The 24,615-nt window shown below is 30.9% G+C and overlaps 1 protein-coding gene across 3 annotated transcripts in view; it reads left to right on the plus strand.

Annotated features, from left to right (window-relative positions):
• LOC123680457 overlaps positions 1-24,615 on the plus strand; it is a 79,157-nt gene that overhangs the window by 29,056 nt on the left and 25,486 nt on the right. The window contains exons 3-4 of one of the 3 annotated variants that reach the window (XM_045618365.1): positions 18,727-18,795; positions 21,650-21,691. The exons of 1 other annotated variant lie outside the window; for it this stretch is intronic. In XM_045618365.1, the coding sequence (XP_045474321.1) occupies positions 18,727-18,795; positions 21,650-21,691 (111 nt within the window). The remainder of the gene's footprint in view (positions 1-18,726; positions 18,796-21,649; positions 21,692-24,615) is intronic. One more of the 3 variants, XM_045618366.1, reaches the window with a different exon arrangement.

Below are 24,615 nucleotides of genomic sequence, written 5' to 3' on the forward strand. Positions count from 1 at the left end.
TTACTCGAGCGAAAGTCGATGAAGATTATCCTATACGTAAAGATTTATGGATCTCATATAGACGTTGAAATATTGAAAAACGAATTCTCAAGACATTTCAAACGTCAGTTGAGTCAGATCTTACAATCTTGAGAACTGACTTATTTGCGATCAGAGCTCAAATGTTATTCAATAATTCCCAAATGCTAAACCTTTTGGGTCATTCAAAACGAATTTTTCAACTCATCTTAAGTTTTTAGTTCATGTTTTGGGATGTTTTTCATAAATAAATCGTAGGACGTACCTAATTGAATTCCGATATCCGAATAAAATTTATTAATAAATCGAAACTCACCTGAAGACCAGAAACAATTTCATTTATCGAAAAATGTAGGATACTCTTATTAACACAACGTACGTAATGTTTAACTGTACTTCTCATTAATTTCGAAATCATGAAGTTTGGATAATTCTATTATGTTATTATTAGTTATTATGTATATCGGATAAATTAAAATTTTCATTTTCAAGTGGAAATAATACATAATTGAAATTTGTATGAAATATCTCTTATCGAACCTAGGATTTGATTGAAAAATGTAAAAAATCTACATGATGAAATCAAATTGTTATGAATAATTGTGGACTTTCAAAATATTCATCAAAATGTAATTATTTTGTTATTTACAATTCTTGATATTCGAATATTTCATAGAATTTCATTATCAAAATAACTGATTTATATGATGTAAATTACACTCTGAATGGTTCGAAATTTCAACCCCTCAAAATTACCAGTTCTAATTATGTAATTTGTGAAATCTAAAAACAGCAAATATTACATAATGTTTTATGTATTATATTTTCTCTCCAAAGAGTCATTAAAAGGATAAAAAAATAATAGTATTTCAACCTGTACATATTCATTTCGAATTTGATATTTTTATGGATGAATTAATTTTGATTCGATCACCAAAAGAAAATATTTTTATTAATTTTTTGAAAAATGTCACGTTAACTCAATGTTATTTGATACTTATTAAAAAAGTTAAAGTGTTTTATTTATTTCTTTTATTCTATACCCAATTCACAATTGTAAATCGTATAGTTGAGAAGTGTCTCATTTCTTTTCTTTTATTGTAATACATATTGAAATTATTATTCACCAGTGATAAGCGAAGAATCAATTTTGATCAAAGTTAGTTATTTAATATTTGGTTATAAATGCAAATTTTGCATAATATTTTTTTTCCTTTTATCATTATTATTTATTTATTATTAATTAAATGATAAATTAATTTGAATCTGGGAATTCAAGGAAAATTACAAGAGAACATATTTAGTATGATCGTGGAATATACCTTACAAATTTTGCGATTCTACATTTTTTTATTAATCTTTTAAAAGTTGTTTATTCTCATTCTTTAAATATTATGGAAGGAAAAATTGCATTGAAGAAAAATCAAAAGGTGCAAAAATTACAATTCTATAATACAAATTTTTACTATATTATAAGACGACACAAGTAGACGAAATAAATATTTTTGAAATAAAATTTTGGAAAAATGTTACATGAAGAAAATATTCATTATAAGATAACATCGAATAATATTAAAACTTAAAAAAATTAATACATATAATCAATTTCTATCAAAGGGCATTTCACATTATTCACCGGGAAAAAAAAGATATTTTTAAACTTTTATATATATATATATATATATATATATATATATATATATATATATATATATATATATATTCTTAACCATAACATTGAACATTTGAAAATTTCTATGTGTAATATGACAGTTAACAGCAAGAACGTTATTCTTTTCTGAATCACACCTCGATAAATCATCAATAAAATAAATGAGATAACATTACTAATATCAATAATAAATAATAATCTCTGGAATGAATATTTTATTGACATTTGTTTTCGACTAAAGCTCATAATAGTGGATGGACTCATTCTTTCGTTTTTGAAAAGAATAATTTTAATTAACATTCAAAGAACAGAGACAACAAACGCCACAGCTGACAAATCAATCGCATTGAAATGAAATAATTTTCAGAATTTCATATTACAAGCTCACATTCAACCAAAATAATAAAGGAAAAATGAAAAAAATAAATTTGAATTAACGTTCATTTGTCATGAACAGAGTACCTTAATAATTTTGGAACTAATGAGCCTTGGTATAAATTTTGTAGTTTGTTTCTATATTATTTGAGTATACTTCACTTTTTCAGTTATCAACTATATTGTGCAATAGGTAAATGTATAATATTCTCAGTATCTATTTTATAATGATCTATTACCGTCAGAAAAATGATCACCATCAACGTAGAATGATGGGTCTCATTTAATGAACTGAATATTTTTAGAAGACTAATTTTCGAAAACAAAGATAAGAAACAAAACATTAATCGATGAACTCACATCGGAAACTATTTATCAGGAAGAAACTGAAATATGTAGATTCATTTATCGCCAATATTTTGGTGAATTATATATGTTTTATAAACTACATAATTTGTTTTTTTTTATGAAATATTAAGATATCAATAATATTCAATCAATTTCAATTTTTATACGGTTACTCTTCGTACAAAAATTCAATAACAAAAATGAGACTAGCACTGAAGTCGGGAGTTCTTGAGTGCTCTTTCCTTCATGCGTCAATTGCGCCCCTGGATGCCAAAGAACAACTCTAAAGTACAATTGGAGGAATAAAGAACGAGCCCTTAATAGAGATATTCTGGCGGAATGAAAGAGAGATCTGTTCGGCGAACGAAAGCCCAAAAATTATTAATATTGACAAAACTCGTGAGGCATGCATATGAGCTTAAAAAAACTTATCTGTAAAGACCAATATCTTGGAAGTTACTTGTTATATCGTCGACAAGTGGACAATATTTGAGTGAAAAAAAAACAACAACATTTTTCAATGGTAATGACAGTGGCGTCGATAATACGTTGTTAAAATAGTCGTAATTTTTACTTTTATAGACCATTTTGCCTGAACTTGTTTAATGGATAGATGCTTAAGTGCGGTTTCATCGTTATATACCTCATTACAATTGAGAAATGAATAATGAGTACTGACAATTCCACTAAAAGCTTCCTCACTTCCTCATCACCTAAGTTGTTTTTAGTTTTCATACAAATGAGAATTTAGCTGAATTTTTGGTCATATTTTCGATTTCATATCGATGCAAATGTCAATTTCAACGAAAATTTAGAATAGATAGCTTAGGAATTGCAGCTATTCAAATAATAATAATTATCATTATCTATTTAATATGGCCTTCAAGAAAATATAATATATGTAATAGTGCACAATACGAATACAGGGTATGACACCTGTAATATGGAGGAATTCCTACATTGCAAATATAAGTTTGCATTCTTTGAATTTGGGATCTGGTCTATGTTAGAAAAGATCCCAACTTTCAAGATGAAGCCTTCATCGGAAAAACTGCAAATTTAATATTTGTTTATTTTTTCTTCTCTCAACGCAAAACATGTCGACACGCAAAGAAAAAATATTGAAATATAGGAATAACATATATGGATTGTGATATAGCAAATGAAAGGACTTACTTAAGATTTCTGTCTTGATGACGCTCATTGAAAATTTCGCACTCTTGTTCATAGGTCCTCTTGCGATCCCCATGTCCCAGAAGTATCAAGAATTCTACTCGCTGATTTTCACTCAATTGATTCATATTGAATGGAAAATTCACGCGAAATATGATATCATTCGTCTCAGAGAGATCAGTTAGCAACTAAAACGATACCAGGCAGTTTGTCATCTTTAGTTGATCTGCTAGATTGACGAAAGAATATTTTTTCAACAAAAACTAGTTTCTTTATCCTCCTCACTTTGTTTCGACACCTACATGTGTGTGGATCCGACACCACCATCCTTATCTGTTTATTGTTTTATTTGCGATGTAATACATTAATTCGCAGCTGTTTTCAATTTATGTATATTTTTTTCTTTTCATCTTAACATTTTTATTGCAAAAATTTTACGGTAAAATTTTATTTTATCAATTTTTTTTATTGGTCATCGAATGACCTTTGATGCGATATATTACAAGCAATATTTTTGCAATAGAAAAAAATGGTTGAGGGTTAAGGATACAAACCACCAACTTCAAAATTGCATGTATTTCTCAAACTTCGAATATAGAAATCGGCGGGTATGAGGGTGTTTCTCAATATTTATTATTTCAAGAATAAGACCCATACACCAATCACAAATTGTTAATTTTGTAATAAAAAAATAGCTTAACAAATTCTTTTTTCTGTCACACCGCTCAATGTGCAATCGAATGTCTTTTCCTTTGATATATCACAATCAATATATTCCTATTTGAAAAAACAATAGAGGGATGTGGAAGCGTGAAGGGTGTGGAGCATAAATTCAAAAAAGCATAGGGAGACCTGCTTTTGAAATTAAAAATCCATGGATTCATGGTTTTTCCTTGATAATAATTAGTGAAAGAATAATGGTCTGATTGCAGTTACTCTCTAATCACAAATTGTAAATTATTTCCTAATTTTTTAATGAAAAACGGCTCAACCAATTCTACTTTTAGCCACATCGCTGAATAGGCAATCAAATTATCTTTCATTTGATGTTTCACAATCCATATATTTTCATTTGAAAAAAAAAGTAGGGGAGTGAAGTGAAGGGGTGATCAAATTCAAAAAAAGTACAGGATCAGTTGCTTTTGAAATTAAAATCGACGAGTGCAGGGATTTTCCTTAATAATTCTTCGTACAAGAATTATTGTTACTTTCTCACACGTTATATAATAACTGTCATTTTATTTCCGGACTTAGTAGTGAGCTGAAATCAGAATTTAACTAGCATATCATTGAAAATTTTGCAAAATATTTGGGAATACTACGCAATAAAATATTTGATCAAGTATGGTGAAAATTATTCAATTTATTCAAATACAATGAAATATGTATAGATAAATACAATAATATTTTTAAATGAGTACATAATTATAATTAATCTTAATTGATATGACTAGAGAAGAGTATTATACAATGATAAATAAAATATAATAATAAAATAAACAGAATTGTAAGAAAAATCGGAATAATTCATTTCGAAATCAGTGATAGACTGTATTCACGAATGAGTTAATACCATAATAAGTTTATATTAATATTAATTTGACAAGTAAAACAACGAGGTTAAAAAGCGTAATTTTGAATCACCTTCAGCGCAGAGTTCTGAGAGATGCGAGCAGAAGGTCTCGTCATAAATTTGAAAAACAACATTTTTTCCTCAGTAAGATTACAAAACGAAGATAAATCATTCTTCCTAAATATTTAGAGGAAAAATTTTCACAAAGTTACTCGAGTAACACTTTGCGAGCATTGATATTTAAAAAAAAACTTTGGAAAAAAATGTTAAAATCAAATAAATCATTTTACCCAGAAAAAACATAACTCCAACAACTAAAGTTGAAAATTATTATCTTCTTTCATTCTATCTCTATGGGATAGAGGGATGTATCGGAACCACCGTTAGAACCGGATCTTGAACCGGAATCGGAACTGTGTGCGTACTTTGGCCTTTTTCTTCTTATGCGAAGGCACCTTTCAGTGAGATAGATCGGACAACACTTTAAAGCCCTGGGATCATTCCAGACTTCTTCTTCTTCTTTATATATCCTGATTGATCTGGTCCTGACATAACTAGCTGTAGGATAATAATCCTTTTCTGTCACTTCAGTATTCGGTTTGAAGCATCCACGATTTCTTCCGGTGATTCTTCGATATAACTTGCCGCCGTTTTTGCGGATCTGATGGTAGTAGATAGAGAAATTATTAAAATTGAGCAAAAATGGACAAGAAGTGATTTTGAATAATATATTGAAATTAATAGTTAGTAGTTGAAAAAAACGAAATGAAATAAGTTAATAAATAAATTAGAAATATACAGTCATGCATATATTCAACAGTCAAAGAAATATAAAAACAATGATATACTAAATAATATAAATATATAATATTATCAAATAAATAAAATAAACTGAAATATAAAGTTCATACTACAGATAAATTATGAAATAACGCGAAAATTTCCAGTAATTTCTAATGAAATTACTAATAAAATATAACTGATTGAACTAAATTCATACAAACATAATTCGATTGAATTTCAACGCTTAGATGCATTTCAAATTCTGAATTATAATTTTTACTTACGTTATTTAGTTGGGAGTTGATACTTTCCAAACAATTCATTTTGAAATTGTTAATTTAACTTTACTTGACAAACGTCACTTAAGACCTGCACAAAATGAATAGAAAGATATTTCTGAAGAAGGTTCCTTTTGAACCCAAAACCGAGATTTGAAAAGACCAATCACAATTTAGGACAAAATTTGGCGCCATCCCCCACCGTCCAAATAAGGGCTCAATTTGTAGTAATATGTCATTTAAAAAAACTAACTACGTAACAGTTTTATAATATCGGCATTGATTATTCAGGTAGAAAATGATTGTCAATTATTTTTATCACCAGCGATTCAATTTATTTACTCATTTTGTAATAAGCACAAAGTGGCATTATTCATACTAAATTATTTAAAGTGACCAGAAATTCAGTATTGGTACTGAAATTTGTAAATTGCAAAATCTATATAGTTTTTCATTTCAGCTTTTTAAATGATTTAATTTTGCTGTTGTTTATTTTATGTGACTAATTCAGTAATATTTAACAGCAAAATTTAAACTACCAACTGTGGATTTTAGGATTGCGTAAGTTTATTATTGGTTATGATGAAAGGAAATTGAGAAAAAAACGTTTGTGGCTACTTTTGTTTAGCTTTTTCTCTGCTGATTTTTGAGTATTTTATTCGGTTTCATTTTCATTTATTGATTCGTTTATTTTTGTTTTTGTTTCTTCTTTTCCATGAATGTTTTTTCAAGGTGTTTAGGGTAATGTCAGAATCTTTTGCACACTTGTTTCAAATTCATATTTATGAAACTGCAGAATTCTGATTCTCTGCTTATGATTCCCAAGAAAGTTTTGTACTAATTGAATAAATGAACACCATGCGTTAGGTTCAGTCTGATTCATTGATATGGTGAATTGTGGATCTTCAACAAGTTGCTTTTTCTGAAGACAATCGAAAATACCATTTCCTAGTTTTTTCGTTATAATCCTGGGAAATTTTAGATGATAAGTTCTCAAATCAAATTCCATTTGGATCAAAGCTTTTAGAATTACATTCATACTTGATATGCAAAGGCGGAAATAAAATTTTTTCTCTCATAACAGTCCTAACCAAATTTTCGTTGTTACGTTTCGTTTTCTTCGAATCATGGCCAACTTCTGTTAATCCAGTGTTTATTATTAGATCTGCTGCGCCAAAGGCATAAAAAATAAGATTTTTTTATGTACACTTTGCTGTCCAAAGAGAAAGTTTGCAATTTATAAATCAACACAAATTTATAATTGATGTTCTTCCCATTTGACTTTTTCAAAACTAGAGCAAAAATTTCATATTCTTCCTTCAGTCTAGTTGAATTTAGAATGATCAATAGGAAATGAACCTTATTTATTACCGGTATGCAGAAAAACACATTTTAAACAGTCAATAAAAAGGCGTCAGTTGTCTGGATTGTATTCTGACCCTTCATATTGTTATAAACCCATATCGACAAAAAACTCGGCCACGTAAAATTTTGCTGAAGTTCGTTGACCAAGAACTTTCGTTATATCATCGATTTCAATTGTTTCTACACCAAATTGAAGATATATTATTTGGTATTAAAATGAAATCCAGAAAAGTTTTCTAAAAATTTTGATAGCTCATTTACACAGGGTGAAAAAAACATGTAGTAGTTCAATTGCTTAACACCCTGTAAAACAGTTCAGGAAACTTGTAGAGTTTACGCTCAATTTATTACGAAGACCATTCTGCCTTTATCTGGGCAGCTGACAGACACTTTTGACATTCGACAAGTGAAAGATACACGCTTCAACAACTCACTGATTTTGTTATAATTGACTACAAAAATGTTGACAGTTTTCTCAGTCACAGTTCGAAAACTGAAACATTTTGAACACGAATATATTTTTGTTTTGAGGGATTTAATGTTCTCAGAATCCGTTTGATCATTCTCCTTGACAATAAATTTTTGTGATAATGATTGAATTATTGCCATGATCTTTGAAAGTATTGGTTGAGATTCCATAAATAATAAATTGGTGACGACCTCAAAAGGTTTCAGAGATTGATCTATGTAGAGCCCCATCAACGAAGGTTTTACTACTTCTATTCAACCAAGGGGTAATTTAAAGGACCAATTATCTTCTCTTGTCATAAAAATATTCTTTGGATTTTCCAAACGACCATTTGATTTTAAAAATATGACCATTTTTTCGGTATATCCAGGGAACTCCCAACTTTCCAAAAATAACGAATGTTTTTACATTTATGCACTGTGTTCAAAATTAGCTGTTCGTTGAATAGATCTGTCAAATACTTTTGAATATTTATTGCTAGTGATTAACGAAGTTCCAGTCCTGTCATCGGTGTCTAGATTTTTTGTGTGGAATAAATATTAACTCAATAATAGTTGAATATTCATGACTACTCATGAATAATTGTTTGAATGAGTAACATTAATTTGAGAATGAATATTCCAATACAAAAAGGCGAAAAAGTCCCAGCCCTAGTTGGGACTAATTGGTGATGTGAAGAATAGAAACCGTGTGCGTCGCTCAATAACAACTTGTGCCGAAAATCCAAATTTTACGCAGATTTTTCCAATTGAAGATTTTTGGGCTATTTTGTCGAGAAATGTATACATATATGTAATGGAGACTGGAAAGCTGAAAACGAGCAACAATTCATACGACGGATTTTCAGTAAAATTCCGTAGATTATTAAAATTAAAATTTTGTTGGTTATAAAGATTCTGTTCTGAAAGATTTCCGTAAACCCATATTTTATTCTTAAAATTGTATGAAGGAATTTGTGCCAAAACTTTTGATGCATCTTGAACTATTTTAGCCGTTACTAGATACTAACTGATAATTGATATTGGTGTGAATAAGTTTTCTCTATTTCAGTATCGTAATGAGTTCATTACAGTTCTAAAAACAGTGCTGTAATGAACTTATTACAGCATCGTTTTCGTAAGTAATTGCACAAGTGCATCAAAATTACCGATAATTTTGCATGACAGCGTGTTGTCATAAAAACGGCATGAGTTCATTTTCATTTTTGGAGAAAGAGCCCGACACCGAAGGTGGAGGGCTCTTTCTCCAAAAATGAAAATGACCGAATGCAGTTTTTCAAAGAAAACACGCTGGAATGCGAAATTATCCGGTCATTTTGATGCACGAGTGTAATTCGGGGGAATATTTCCCGAATAAACTGTTACATTACTTGTCAAACTGATTTAGAATGGAATTGTCATAGATTCGAACTGTGTAAGATGCATAGAAACTATGCATCTATGAACAGAACAATTATCGCAGTGCTGTTTCGCTTCCTACAATGCAATTATTGCTGTAATTTTCGATAATTGTTCTCCATATGCATAGAATTTTTGACAGGAGGGAAATATTCGCTGTAATTTTCGATAATTGTTCTCCATATACATAGAATTTTTGACAGGAGGGAAATATTCAATAATATATAATTCGGATTTGGTGGAATGATTTGCGACATTATTCGCAATTTCTCTTAATTCTGTTGATGATAAATCGATTTTGTCAGACATAATACACGATTTTAATGCGTAATTTTAATTTATTTAAAAATTCGAAACGTACGATTCAATTTCAAATTCCGTAATCTGTCAATTTTCGTAACAGTCATACCAACTGCTGCCAAGATACAATACGAATGTCACTAGGATGTTCAATCTGAATTTTTCATTGAATTTCGACAATATTTCATAAAACTTGACTGAAATAGAGAAAATATCGTCTAATACTCATTGCAGAAGGCAATTCCAACACTCATGTGTTCGTGTCGGAATAGAAGTCCATTCGGCAACTTGTTTTAGAATATACTATGTTTCTTTCTATGTTTTTCCTACCGAAAATATTTTGGGTAGTAAAAACATAGAATATATAAAATTTTACAGTACCGTAGAATAAGTAACTAAAAAGCGATCACTTGAGCGATAAAAACAAAACGGGATGACAATTTTTGAACATTTTGAATTTACTGAAAATATTTTTCTAACCTCAAATTTTCAGTTTCAGAAAGTGTAAGACCCAAAAAAAAAAAATTCTTGAACTATTCTAGTTGTTATCGGAATTAGAGGAAACGATAAGATGTTTCATATCGGGATTTCAGAGCAATTGCAAATAATTGTCGAATCATCGGAAAATCCTTGGCATTGGAGAAGTTAGAAGTTCAATTGACGAGGAATTCATTTCACTAGATAAACATTGGGAGCCTGCAGTTTTACCGTAACCCAATACATTGCCATCGCGTACCGATAGTAACATAGCGGTTACTTTGAGTGCGATAAGTATTTCCCAGCTGTTCAGTGGGAAAATAAACAATCGGCGCTAAAAATAATTGTAGAATAGCGGAGATATTGAACTGTGCAAGCAAGAATTGTTCGATGAGGCATTTCATTAGGAATTGATGGTTTGCACCTTATCATTGTGCATTATTATGCACATCGTAAAGACCCGAATGAATATAAGTAAGATACTATACAGGGTGATTCATTAAGTACTTCAACATTCTCGAAAATTGCCTAGTATTTTTTCGTTTTGTAAACGGCTTTTTGTACAAGCCAACGTAAACTTGAGATGCTCGATAAAAATGAAGACGCCAGGCGTCGCAGCGCTATCAAATTTTTTTTCCTAGCAAAATTCCAAATTCAATTTTGCTTCCAGTACCCATTTTTGTCCATTTTAATCTGTAAGCAACGTTTTAAATTTAAATTCTATTTCATTCATTTTTTTCTGTATTGTCACAGTATGCCTTGATTTGGAGACAAATATATGATTTTGCTTCTTAATATCAGGGGGCTTTGTAAGGAACCACTTCTCTATTATACATTGTGTCCGTAAAGTATGGAACGAATTCATTTTCAGCTGAACAGACCATTTTAAGAAAAAATCCTGAAAGACGTCGATTTTTAATTTTAATTTACCGTATTTCAAAATGATAATCTAATGTACAGGGTGAATTATTTTCGAGTAATGACGTCACCGTCATTTTTCTAAATGGAACACCCTCATTTTGCCTCAATTTTCCGATTACTCTAGCTGAGCTGATTCCAAGAATGTATCACATGTTGGATCCAATTGGTACAGGGAGGTCAAAAATAATAAATTGAATTTAAGCAATAATTAAAACATTCACGAATACCAAAAATATTGTAGTACTAAACTGTCATTGAACACTAAACAATAAATTACTAAACAAATAATGACATTTCACAAAAAACTAGACGACTATGTTTTTTTTCAAATTGATAAGAAATAATTTCGTTCATATTCTGTCTGCTAAACCACAAGTACCAAACATGTTTAGAAACAGCTCATTTTTATTAATCAAAAATGTAACAAACTACAGGGTGTTACATTCAAACCAATTGCCGCTAGACAATAAGTATTTTTGATAATATTGTTAATTTAACTGATAAAAAATGTTACGCGTTACTTTATGAGCACACACAAAACTATTGTATTTTTGTCCACCCTGTACCAATTGGAATCAACATGTGATACATTTTTGGAATCAGCTCAGCTAGAGTAATCGGAAAATTGAGACAAAATGGGGGTGTTCCCTTAAAAAAAATGATGGTGACGTTATTACTCGACAGTAATTCACCCTGTATATTAGATTATTATTTTAAAATACAGTAAATTTAAATCAAAAATCGATGTGCTTCATGATTATTTCTCAAAATGATCTCTTGAGCAAAAAATGAATTTGTTCCATACTTCACATCTCGCAGACCAGAACGTTTCACAAAACTGAATCAAGTACGTAAAAATTTTACATGAATACGAACTTCAACAATCGCATAAAAGCTGTTTTCACGTCAGTACTTTTCTTACCTTTTTTGCTTCTACGGTTCTTCATTTTCGAGAGGCCAGTAGAATATTAGTTCTCTTATGAAGGTACTTATTGAAATCTGGTAATTGTTACGGTTATACGAAAATTTCATGTTCAAACTTAGATCCTGATCGCGCTGGAATGTTGGAAGAAAGAGAAATCCCCACCACCATAGGGGAAGATTTATTTGAACTGTCACTTCTACTGCTTATCAGTCAAAATCCTGAAGATTACGCCTAACTTATGGTACTTTCACATAAGGAATATATCCGTGCAATGAATTCGTTTAATTCAAAAATTGTACCTTCCTGTTACAAAGCGATTTACACCTGTCAGTTTTGAGAACTGCCAGGTACCTATATATCATAAAGCCATGTCAAGCATTCAGTTTCAAGAGTATAGACGTTGACTACTAGGAAGTTCAGTTAATCTGGTTTCTTCTTTGGAATTATATTTGGCCATTTATTTCCGGAAAACACTTCGGTTTGTAGACAGGCAGATATAGGATTATTGGCAGGTACCATCTGGTTTATGCGTCGACGCCGTGTAATGCCTGCTCTACACTCGCCCGAACGATAAACGCCAATATTCTCGACGTGATTTATTTACGCCGAAAATGCTCAAGTTCAAGGTGAATTTAGCGACGAAATTCACTTCTCCATACAAGCAGAAGAAAATTTGCATATCATACGCGAAATCCTTCAAGTGGGCCAAAAAAAACCCACTCGATCAGGGAATCCCCATCAACATTTATCTTTCAGTGTAGAACAGGCATAAAAAACTATGAATTATGATATTTTATAATACCCCGAACAGATCGCTAAAACGGGTTTTCTAGTAAGAGGTTTCAAAAGGATATTTTAAGAGAAATCGATCATCAGTGGCGATGCTAGGGGGGGTTAGGGGAACCCCCCCTAAAATTCTGCTGCCCCCCCTAAAATTTGACATACTAAAGCTCAAAGATTAGCAGAACTATAATTTCGCTTTACTTTGCGAAATAATAAAAAAAGGTGAATCACTTTTTATAATCTAAGAGTCTCAATATTTCTATGGTTTTAACAGTTGATAGCACAGAAAAATAGAGCTTCCTATAACAAAAGTAGTATATTTTAATCAATTTCATTATTTCTATGATTTTCACTAATTACTACAAAATTCGAATCTAGATATATTTTATAAACTTTATATCTCTACATGGATTCGGAAATAAAGAAAATATATACATGATCGACTGTTTTAATCGATAAAGTTGTAATGAGGTGGATACATCAGAAGATGAATGCGAAATTTTGACTTTTTAGTGAATTTTAACAATTTCAATGCGTAAAGCGTGCATCGATCCATTTTTAGTAATGACGTAGTCATTTTTCTTTGTACCTCCAATTCTGGAACACGCTGTATATTGAAAACATTTCAAAGTGACCTGATTTAATGTTTACATAACACAAAATGGCGGAAGCGCCGGTGTCATATGTTCCAGTGGATTTTTAAGGAGTTTTTAATCTGGCTTGGTACTATCCTAATGACTTTTGCGGAAGTGTACTCGAAAGATGTCCAAAGTTTTATGGCGGCCGGATATAAGGCGTAATAATTTATACAGAACAAACATACAGATATGCATTCAAGATATAAAATAATTAAACAGTAATTCAGCCAAAAATGTTTTCTCATATCGTAGAGACTTTGCACCACTTTTTATAGTTTTCTTGGTGTAACTTTTTCGTTTTTTTGTGAAATGAGTCCTGCGCAAAGTATGTTTAATTTGAACATTTTAGTTGTCAACTGCTGTGGTTAGAATCAGATGAAAAGGTGCACACTTCTTTTTTTTATTTTTAAAAATTTAGCAAAGTGACCCGCAAATCGGTGCGAGTTTGCCAATGCCTTAAAACTGCGTTTTTTGGCAATTTAATGAAGCGCTGGCGGTATATGTTAGTGCAATAATGTCTCCGGGTTCGCTCATATATCTTTTGTTAATTTTATTCCAAAGAGTTCTTCTGGGAATGTTGTACACTTCGGAAGCTGTCTGTATTGAAATGTTTTCATTTCGAACGGCATTGATTGCTCGGATTAGTTTTTTTTCGTATAATTAATATATTTCCTTGCATCCAAATTTCCCGAAATGTCGAAATCCTCTCAACCAAATGTTTTCAGTTTTTTTTTTAACGTGACGTTTAATGAATGTAAAGTAAGCTGCTAAATATATTTCGATGTACCGTTCGCCATATTTTCTGCACAAATCCTAGAATTTCGCATATATACCCACGTTAAAAAATTACCCGCTCACATAACATACCGTAGCACACCATTCAAAGTATGCCAGACGACTGCGACGGTTGCAACATGTGGGTATATAGTGTGGTTAAAGGTTCCGATTCGTGATTTCTGTAAGATGTTGCCAACTTTACGAAAACAAAGTAAAACTTAAAATATTAGGCAGTTCGGCAAAGTCACCTCTGTTGGCAAAGTCACACCGCTCTACCCTACCGTTAAATATCGATATATGTATTAATGTTAGTTTAATACATCCTCTTACACAGAAGATCTATCTTTCTTCTTAGATTAACTTGGAAAATAGTTAGTAGTCAATTAATATCAAAATAAAAAAAAATTAAAAATTAAAATCAAATATAGCCTAAAACTTGGTTATTCAGAGATATGAGCAAGCAACCAAATATTATTTGCGAACTTGGGTGTTCATTTTACAGGTTTTCACTTCTATAGTAGTCTCACATTTTTTCTGTAATCAATTTGCGAAACAATCCCAGATAGCGCCAGTTCAGGTGACCTTCAATTTAGGAGGTTATTCTATAGAGGAATTTCCTGTTCTGAAACGGGTTTTGGTTTGCTATATGTTTTTCATACGCAATTTAGATCTAAAAATATATTGTTTGAATAATTCAAATCTATTTCAGTGAAATACCTCCATGAATTTGACACTACAGTATCGAAAATAAAAGAAGCATTCCTATATTATACAGGGTTTTTCCAAATTAGACGTGAACTTTGAAGGAGGTGTCAGTATCACTCTTTTGCTGTCGATTGAGCCATATTTATTGATCAAAATCAACAGTTCGTGAGATATTTGAGTTCTTGTGTTTTTTAAAAATTTCTTATCCTCATTTTTCGTAATTTTTTTCTACGTTTATCAAGTTTGATTTAAATTTTGCATTATTTTCATCAGAAAACGATATGTGTGAAAAAATGTAAACTATGCTGCATTAGATGTTGAATAAGAATTAGTATGATTTGAAATACTTGGTGTATGAAGAAAAGAATAGTAAATTTATAATATAAATTTGCCTGCAACTTTCCAACTCCACAATTTATGTACGACAAAATTATTCAAAAGCTTGCCATATTCCGTCTTTATTTCCTAAAGAAATTTTTGGTTAGAATACAGTCACTAGATTTGTTTTAGCAGTTTCTTTATTTAAAAGAGGAAAGAAGCAAAGAAAGGAAAGTAATGAATTAAATATTATTTAATTGCAATTAAACTCAAAATTTCAGTAGAAAATGTATTAATAAATTATGTTTGAAATGACCTCCACCATTTTTACAAGCTCTCTTTCCTATTTCTTCAGCTGTTACTTCCCTCCTGAAATTTACTCTCAATCTTCTCCTTGCTTCGTCTATTCTAACGGTGATAGATCCAGACTTACTGGCCACGAAAATAATCCAAAATTGTAATCAATTTTGGTCAACTCAAAAAAAAATTGACTAAAAGGTGTAAGGTGAGAAATCTTTCAAAAATCACAAGAACTCATAAGTCGTAAACTGTTGATTATTGGTTATCACTTAATATGGCTTAAACGACAGTAAATGAGTCATACTAACACGTCCTCCAAGGTTCACGTCTAATTTGGAAACACCCTGTACAATCGTTCATTAAGTATGGAGCACTCAACTTCATATTTACAGAAATTGACTATGTGCAGTCATGAAAATCAAACCTGTACTGTCAACGTTATACAGAGTCTCCCAAATTTGTTGCTCACTGAAAGCATCTTCAGAACTATCAGACTTAGAGAGAAAATCTTCAAGTACCCCCATTTATTTTTTCGAAATAATGAGATCATATGAATTAATTACAGAGATATAGAGCAAAAATGGTCTTTTTTAGATGGGACCCCCTATATCTTTCAACGCAGTTTTTTAGCGGCAGATTTGTCGAAAAGCATCCCGTAATCGGTTATGAATATAGAGAACTTGATTACAATTATACTTTAGACACAAAATGAATCAAATCTCGAAATAAATTAAAAATACGAGTATTCATATATAGGGTATTCCATGAAAAAAAAACGAAAAAATCTATATCTTTGAAACGGATGACATTTTTGAAAAACCGACAACGAGATGAGAAAAATATAGGGTGTCCCATTTAAGAAACCCCTTTTTTCCTGTATATCTCTGAAACGTTAATTAATTTCCATAACCTGTTATGAATATCATATAAACCATAAAAATCACAGAAAAAAACGTTTTATAGCGAAATATTTGAAACGGTCATTTTTCAGAAACACCCTATAACTTGAGAACGAATTAAAATATCTATATTCGCTTTCTGTTATTTTATTATTTCGAAAGAGGAAATCTAGGTCCTTGAAGATGTTTTCTCTAAGTCTTATAGTTCTCGAGATGCTTGCAGTAAGCATCGAAAATGAGACAGCCTGTACTGAAAAAAATGTTCTCCACTACGAGGCTCTAGTTCTGTTAGTTTAGGATCTATGAATTTTTCAATAATCCCTATTGCATCTAAGAGAGATATTATCAGTTCACCATCAAAATCCATTTGCTTTCCATTGAATAACTTTTAGATTGGGAACATTTTTCGAGCAGAAGGAAACAATAAATTATTGTGTCAAATTTGAAGTGTTATTTTCTCGTCATTCGTTCAGTACCTAGATTATATACTACATAAATAAACATTTTGCATAAGTATTCAACAAAATAGGATTTCAGTGCTAATAGCCCATATCAATGCATTGTTGTAATCATGTATCTCTATGAGATCATATGTAGGGAATCACATGACCTTATTATCTGTAACATAAAGAAGTCTTTCATGATGTTTCTAAGTATTTAGAAGTAATTGAAACATAAAAGTGCTGACCTAAGTTCGTCTGAATCATTCTCGGCTTTTCATTTCTCACTATAAACTATTGAGGACGAGAAAAAATCCCATCAAAGAATTTTTCAGATTTCATTTAGCAGCACTACAAAACTTTTGATTCCTTGAATTTCTTTGAAAGCCGTATTAGAGGGATAACCAATTTTTTAGGGCCTGACTGTCAAAACTGAAATATTATCGCGACGAAATTATAAAGCGATTTGTTCGAGGAAAGTCCGCTCAATAATTGAATAAACAACGTCTGATTATACGGGATAATAAATAAATACCTCCAGGTTCAAACCATATACTGGGTGTTCCTTAATTGGAGGTACAAAGGAAAATGAGAGATTCCTTGGATAATTTTAAGAAAAAAATATCAAGTTGCAGGAACGTTCATCAACATTTAATGACGCATTAAGATTGTAATTCTTCATTAAACTGTGCAGATAAGCCAATAGGTTTGTTTTACTGGAGGATTGGAAATTTAATGACGGCATTAAATTTTAATGAACGTTCCTGCAAAATAGTAAAAGTCATATAAACATGGGCCTACAAAAGCTTTGTTTTCGAGATACAGTGTGACCTACTTTTTTGTGATGATTATGCTAGTTTATCGAATTTCTATTAATCTTTGCTACAGATTGGGTACATAAGTAGTGAAACTGATGATTAATTCATCCATCATAACTGGATCTTTATAATAGTTTGGATTCTCCTGAGGATTACTAGATAATTGTTCGAATTTTTTTTTTAAATCAGTAGCAAAAACGACGAAACCACAAGAAAAAAAACTTTAGTACCAGATCAAATTTTTTTTTACTTTTTTCTAAACTACCAGTGTTCCACCAAATCAAAATTCTGGAGGATACAAGCGGGCATATTTAAAAAAAAAATATCACCTTGTAGATTTGCATTCAAAATTGGCATATGACATGATGAAAAATTTAAATTTAAGTTGAATATCTTGTGAAGAGAAGATGCTTTGAGAAAAAAATCAAACTTCAATACCCCGTATCTCGAAAACAAAGCAATTGGGGGGCCCATGTTCATAGGACTTTTTTCTTTAAATGATCTGAGGAATCTGAATTTCTATTGTACCTCCAATTTAGAAACACTTCGTATATTCATTATATAATTTTTTCGGCCTGAAATATTCTATTAGAATATGGAGAAATTATGATTCATCAATGTTTTTTTTTTCAATTACTTTCCTAATTCAGGGTTCAATAGCCGCATATATTATATCAAAGTTATCTATTTTAAAACTGCAGAAGGAATTATAGTATGAAACTTGAAAAGTTTTTGTTATTGTTGTTATTGATATCGTTACCAACAAGAATTCGATATCTCTATTTTGAATTTTGGTGCCAATATCGTACGCTTATAGTCAGCTGGTATTCTCTTATAAGCTTCAATTTAAATAAATTATGAGGAACATCGAATTGGCCGAACGTCGGATATTATCTGAGTGTTTTCAGGAAATGCACTTATCTTATCGTCCTTCTGGTTGGTCTATACTTCATTATTTTTTATGTTTGTTACAGAGTAGTCCAGTGTTGTGTAGCACTCCTTGTTCAAGTAGTTCTAGCAGCATGAATCTTTCTTCCAAACAGGTATGTTATTATCATCTTTCGACCATCTTCACATCTTCAACTTGGTGTTAATTCTTCTTCTTCCTTAATTGTTTCTATAATCTATACTCTACTTTCTACTATCTTTCATTTTTTCAATTGAAACAATAGTCTTTGTTCTTTTTGAATTATGCAGGTATATGTTGTGTATCTTCTTTTCGATGCTTTTTTATAGTATTTCAGAGTTGTACATTTCCTGTCTGAAAAGATTCTTCTACTGTTTCATTCCAAAGGTCGTATTCTAAACGAAATATTCGTTTTGATTCACTTCCTCTAACCTTGTTTTGGTATATTTTACGGTATTTGTTTTTAATTACAATTATTTTTGTTCATCAGATGTGTTTGAAGGTTTCTTAAATTCTACCCCATTGTTTTGTTATTTTATAAAAGCTGTTTTTTGAGCGTCCATTCTGAGGAACAGAATACAAATACAATGACAAAATGAATCTCTAATTCTCATATGATTTATGCTCGGATTTATGTGCTCCTTTATTTTTAATTCTTTTCATTGTTTTTTATAACGACCCTCCTAGACCTTTTAGAGATTGCTGAGGTGCTTAGTATTTGTTTATCTTTTACTTTTATTCACTTTTATTTATGCCCTTATTTTTGTTCGTTTATTTATTTAGTTCTGTTTTTCTATGATGTGTGTTGTTTTGAAGAAAATTCTCGATGTCATTAACTTGATAAAAACGTCGATTTACTGTTCGAAAAATGCCACTTCAATTCGATTGAAACTAATGAATTATTTAATTGTGAAATTCGAAATATATTTCATTTCTAGGTTTCATATTTCAAAATGTCTCAGACAAACTTTTATGAATATATAAGTTAAAAACCGATAAAAATCAAACTCATCAAACAAATCGGACCCATTGAACTAAATCAAAGGCAATAATAAATTAACATTGAAATACAAATCCGTAGTTGAAATATTTTAATCAATGATAATTATCGTAATTAACATTACGTGATAAGTAAACAATCAGTTCTCTGTCAAATTGGTGATTTTTAGTCATTTCCTTTTTTATATACAAAACAACATTGTCCTTGAATTTCAATAATCAAGAATAAGTGTTAGCAGTAATATTTCATACATGAAAAACCAAACTAATTATTGAGCATCTATGAAATTGGATGTTGGAAAATAGTTTCGCTTATTTAAGCATTGATAGCGTGAAAATTTTAACTCAATTAATTTTTGTCTTATTCTCTACTTATTTTTTGTACAGTACAACTGTAGAAACAATCGATAAAAGCAGAGACTTGGCCTCTGGAGCTTTCACACATTGTTTCATTCATGCGTCATTTAAGACCACAGAACGATATTAGACCAATTGAAAAGTCCCCGGTCTGATGTACAGATGGCTGTGCTAGTATTAAATTCATATGATTTTTAGTTAGAACAAACCTTCAAACGATACGTGTCAAAATTTGACAGTGGTCCGACCATTAGTTTGTGAGATATTGCATTGTGAGTGTAGCTACTTTTGTTATTTGAAAAAAAATTTAAACAAAAGAATTTCGTGTGCTGATAAAATATAGCTTTTTGAAGGGAAAACATACAGTTGTAGCAAAATCTTGGCTTGATGAGTTTCCGGGATCTGTACCAGGAAAATCAACCATTATTGATTGGTATGCTAAGTTTAAAATGAAATGAGCACCGAAAACGGCGAACGTAGTGGACGCCCAAAAGAGGCTATCACCGACGAAAAAATCAAAAAAGTTCACAAAATAATTTTGAATGACCGTAAAGTGAAATTGATCGAGATAGCAGACATTGTGAAGAAATCATCTGAACGTGTACATCATATCATTCACGAGTATTTGTACATGAGAAAATTGTGTGCAAAATGGGTGCCGCGCGAGCTCACAATCGATCAAAATCAACAACGTGTTAATGATTCTGAGCAGTGTTTGAAGCTGTTTAAGAGCAATAAACCTGAATTTTTGCGTTGATATGTGACAATGGACAAAAAATGGCTCCACCATTTCACTCCGGAGTCCAATCGACAATCAGCTTAGTGGACTGCACACGATGAGCCGAATCCAAAGCAAGGAAAACACAACAGTGAGCTGGCAATGTTATGGCATCAGTATTTTGGGATGCGCAAGGTATAATATTCATTGATTATCTCCAAAAAGGCCAGACCATCGACAGCTATAATTATATAGCGTAATTGGATCGTTTTAAAGGATGAAATCCTTAAAAAAACGGTCCTATTTGAAGAAAAAAAAGGTACTATTTCATCAAGACGAATACGTGTCACAAATAAATGAAATCAATGGCAAAATTGCATGAATTGGGCTTCGAATTGCTTCAGCATCCACCGTATTCGCCATATCTAGCCTCCAGCGACTTTTTACTGTTTTCAGACCTCAAAAGAATACTCGCTGGAAAGAAACTTAGCTGCAATGAAGAAGCAATCGCCGAAATTGAGGCCTATTTTGAAGCTAAAGACAAATCGTACTACAAAAATGGTATCGAAAAGTTGGAACATCGGTATAATCGCTGTATTGCCCTCAAAGGCAACTATGTTGAATAATAAAATCGAATTTTGCCAGAAAAAAAAATGTGTTTTACTATGATAGGCCGGGAACTTTACAAAAGGCTTGTTATGTTGGTGCTCGGAACTCTCCTGTCACGGATTTATCAATTATCTGTCAATTCAGCTTTCATTTTCATTTCTGCTCAGAAGTTCAGTCATCCAACATTTTTCAGTGCACAAATCACTAAACGATATTTATGGAAATATTCCTTCAATTTTGATGAAATTCAGTGAAAATAACAGTACCGTTATCATTATTCTCGATCTAATTTTTTTTTCTATTTTAGACAGACGTGCCATCATCAGATCTGAAATGCAGTTCGGAAAAGGTATAAACAGCACGATTTGTTATCGAATTTGTTAAATTTTTTTATCTTGTTCAACATTTTTTTTATCCTAAGTGGTATTGAAGATATTCATTTACTTTGCGATATTATGTATATGGCACATATACATTTTTCCATCTCTTTCTGGTGAAATGCTCTACCAACAGTTTCACAAAATTTTGATCCTCCGATCAACTCGTTTGTGATCACTCTAAAATGAACACAACATTTCAATAAATGTTTTGTGAAACTTGTTATGAGTAGATAATTAATCTAGCACATCTGTTATTATTCCCAAATTGTTTACTCTCCGTTGTTATTCCCTAATTGAAAGTGATGCATTGGAAGTATTCGTAATTTGTGTTAATGAATTTTCCGGTTACTTGGAATCGGTGCTTCTAAGATCTGAACGTTATTAATTGAACATTTCTTGAATTATTCAAATGGAGTAATTATTACGTCAACGACGTGGTCAGTAATCGGTCTAACTACTACAATGCTGACCACAGTCGACCAAACTGTTGTTGCTTTACATTTTAATCCGATGTTACAGTCGTTGGTCAGACTTCTGTTTTTATAAATAAATGGAAAATAATTATATTAGTTTTGAGGTCCTGTAGATATCGGATAGATTTTGGAATCGTTCGAGGGAAAATCTTCCATTCGAATTTTAACATTTTACGTTTTGTAATTTATAGGATCCAAAAATCGAATAAATAAACATTATTTCTTCTTCAGGCTCAAAATATCTCGAATAGTGACGAAAAAATATAAATTCATTATTCCTCGAACGATTTCAATTAATAAGGAACAATCCACCAAATTTGATTTCTGGAACTCAAATTTGAAATGTGTTGGTTTTGAAAATTATGGGTCTCTAAAATTTCAAAGATGGTTACGATATGATATGAACATTTAAATATTACATATTCAGTTACTTCAAAAAGTAACTGAAAATATTCACAACCATTCATTGCCTTTCTTTTCAGATTTATTCTTCAATATTTGAAAAAACATTATGACATTTCTGGGATAATTTTTTACAGTTTAGCAAAAACATCTAATATTTGTAGGAAATTTCTCGGTTTTCTTCTGCAAAACTTTTGATTTTTGGAAATTTGGAGGCACGTAATTTCCAAGCAAAGACGATACAAAATGCAGCACCGAAAAAATAATGTACATATTTGGGTTAGACTTTCGAGAAGGATTAATATATATTAGCCTTCCTAATATATAGTTTTCAAGACTGTGTAATTGATTTTATGCCACATCATAATGAAAAAATTCTGTGATATAAATAACACTTATTTCTGGTTTGGCTGTGAATCCAATAAAAATAAACCAGTAAGTGATTTAATATGCAGACCCCAAAAAAATTTACCTATCATGGTGAGTCAATTTTTTGACCGAAAAAAAAAAACTTCAAAAATCTTATGATTAAGATATTAACATATTTTGTTATGGTTACAATGATGCTCTCTTTCTCTCACTTCTCAATTATTGACACAAGTTTTAAAACTCAAGATTTTTTACCGTATTTCTTTCTGAATAATATAACTCGATTGAATAAATATGGACAACTGCATTCTTATCTGATTTCTCAGAAATATGCGGGGTTTTTCCTTTTTTTTTTTCAAATATAAACAGAATGTGTATTATTATATCAGATATATATATTTTAACATAGAAGAGCATTTTTTATCCTTTCATCACAAATTCTAGTCGAATGAAAATACCGACAAATATTTGGATAAGTACACACCTAATAATGCAATCTATGAAGGCATATCAAGATGGTAATGTCTTAGTTAAAATTGATTGGATGCTTTCAAATATTCGTTTTTTTACAAATTTTCTCCACTGGATGAATGTTTTAGCATATATTTTTTTATCACATTGACCATAATGTGCTACACTTGGTACATAATTTGAGTATGACATACTTAGTCTACAGTGACTTAATAAACCACAGTGGCGACATGCTTGGTCTCGTTTTTGATTGGCTGAGCCTAAATATGGCGGCTTTTTGTTTACATTCTTCATTTACCTGATTTTTGGGATTTATTCGAAATGTAAGGCCATTTTATTAAGTCACTGTGGTATCCTTCAGTTGAATAAATTTCTTCAATATACAATCAATACTATCAGGACCAATAATTTCAATTTTGACAAAGTGTCAAAATGAATTATCAAAGAACTGAACTGAGTTATTCGCATCGAAAAAATGTCTGTGCTGTGTTTTACAATTTAATGTTTTTCATTCAAATTGTAATTTATTTGTGAAGACATCAGTTTTGGATTGACTATACGGGGTGTTCCTAATTGGAGGTACAAGCGAAAATGACAGATTCCTCGTATCATTTTCAGAAATGAAGTTCTATAACATGGGTCCGGCAAAGATTTGTATTCGAGATACAAATGTTAAAATTCAAGTTTTTTTTTCATAGCACCTCCCCTTCACAAGATATTGAACTTAGATTTGGCATAGATATTCCAATTTTAAGTTTTCATTATGTGAAATGCTAATTTTGAATGCAAATCTACAGGGAGATATTATTTCTGGAAGGATGCCCGCTTCTTTCCATCAGAATTTTTCTTTGGTGAACCACTGGTAGTTTAGAAAAATGTAAAGAGAAACTTTATGGTTTCTGTTCGGTTCTTGTCAAATAATTCTTCAGTGATCCTCAGGTAAATTCAAGTTATTATAAAATCCAGTGAGCTGTGATGAAGAAATAATTAATTATAAGTTTTGGTACTTATTTACCCAATCTGCAGAGAAGATTTTTATTTATTCATTTGATCAGCAAAGCCATTTTACATTGATAAAAATTTTTAACAACAACAATCTTCATTATAATATATAAGAACATAGATAAACAAACACATAAGTATCACAAGAACTCATTAATAAAGTTAAATTTTCAGAA

The sequence above is a fragment of the Harmonia axyridis genome, chromosome 5 (assembly GCF_914767665.1).
Source record: "Harmonia axyridis chromosome 5, icHarAxyr1.1, whole genome shotgun sequence".
NCBI lineage: Eukaryota > Metazoa > Arthropoda > Insecta > Coleoptera > Coccinellidae > Harmonia > Harmonia axyridis.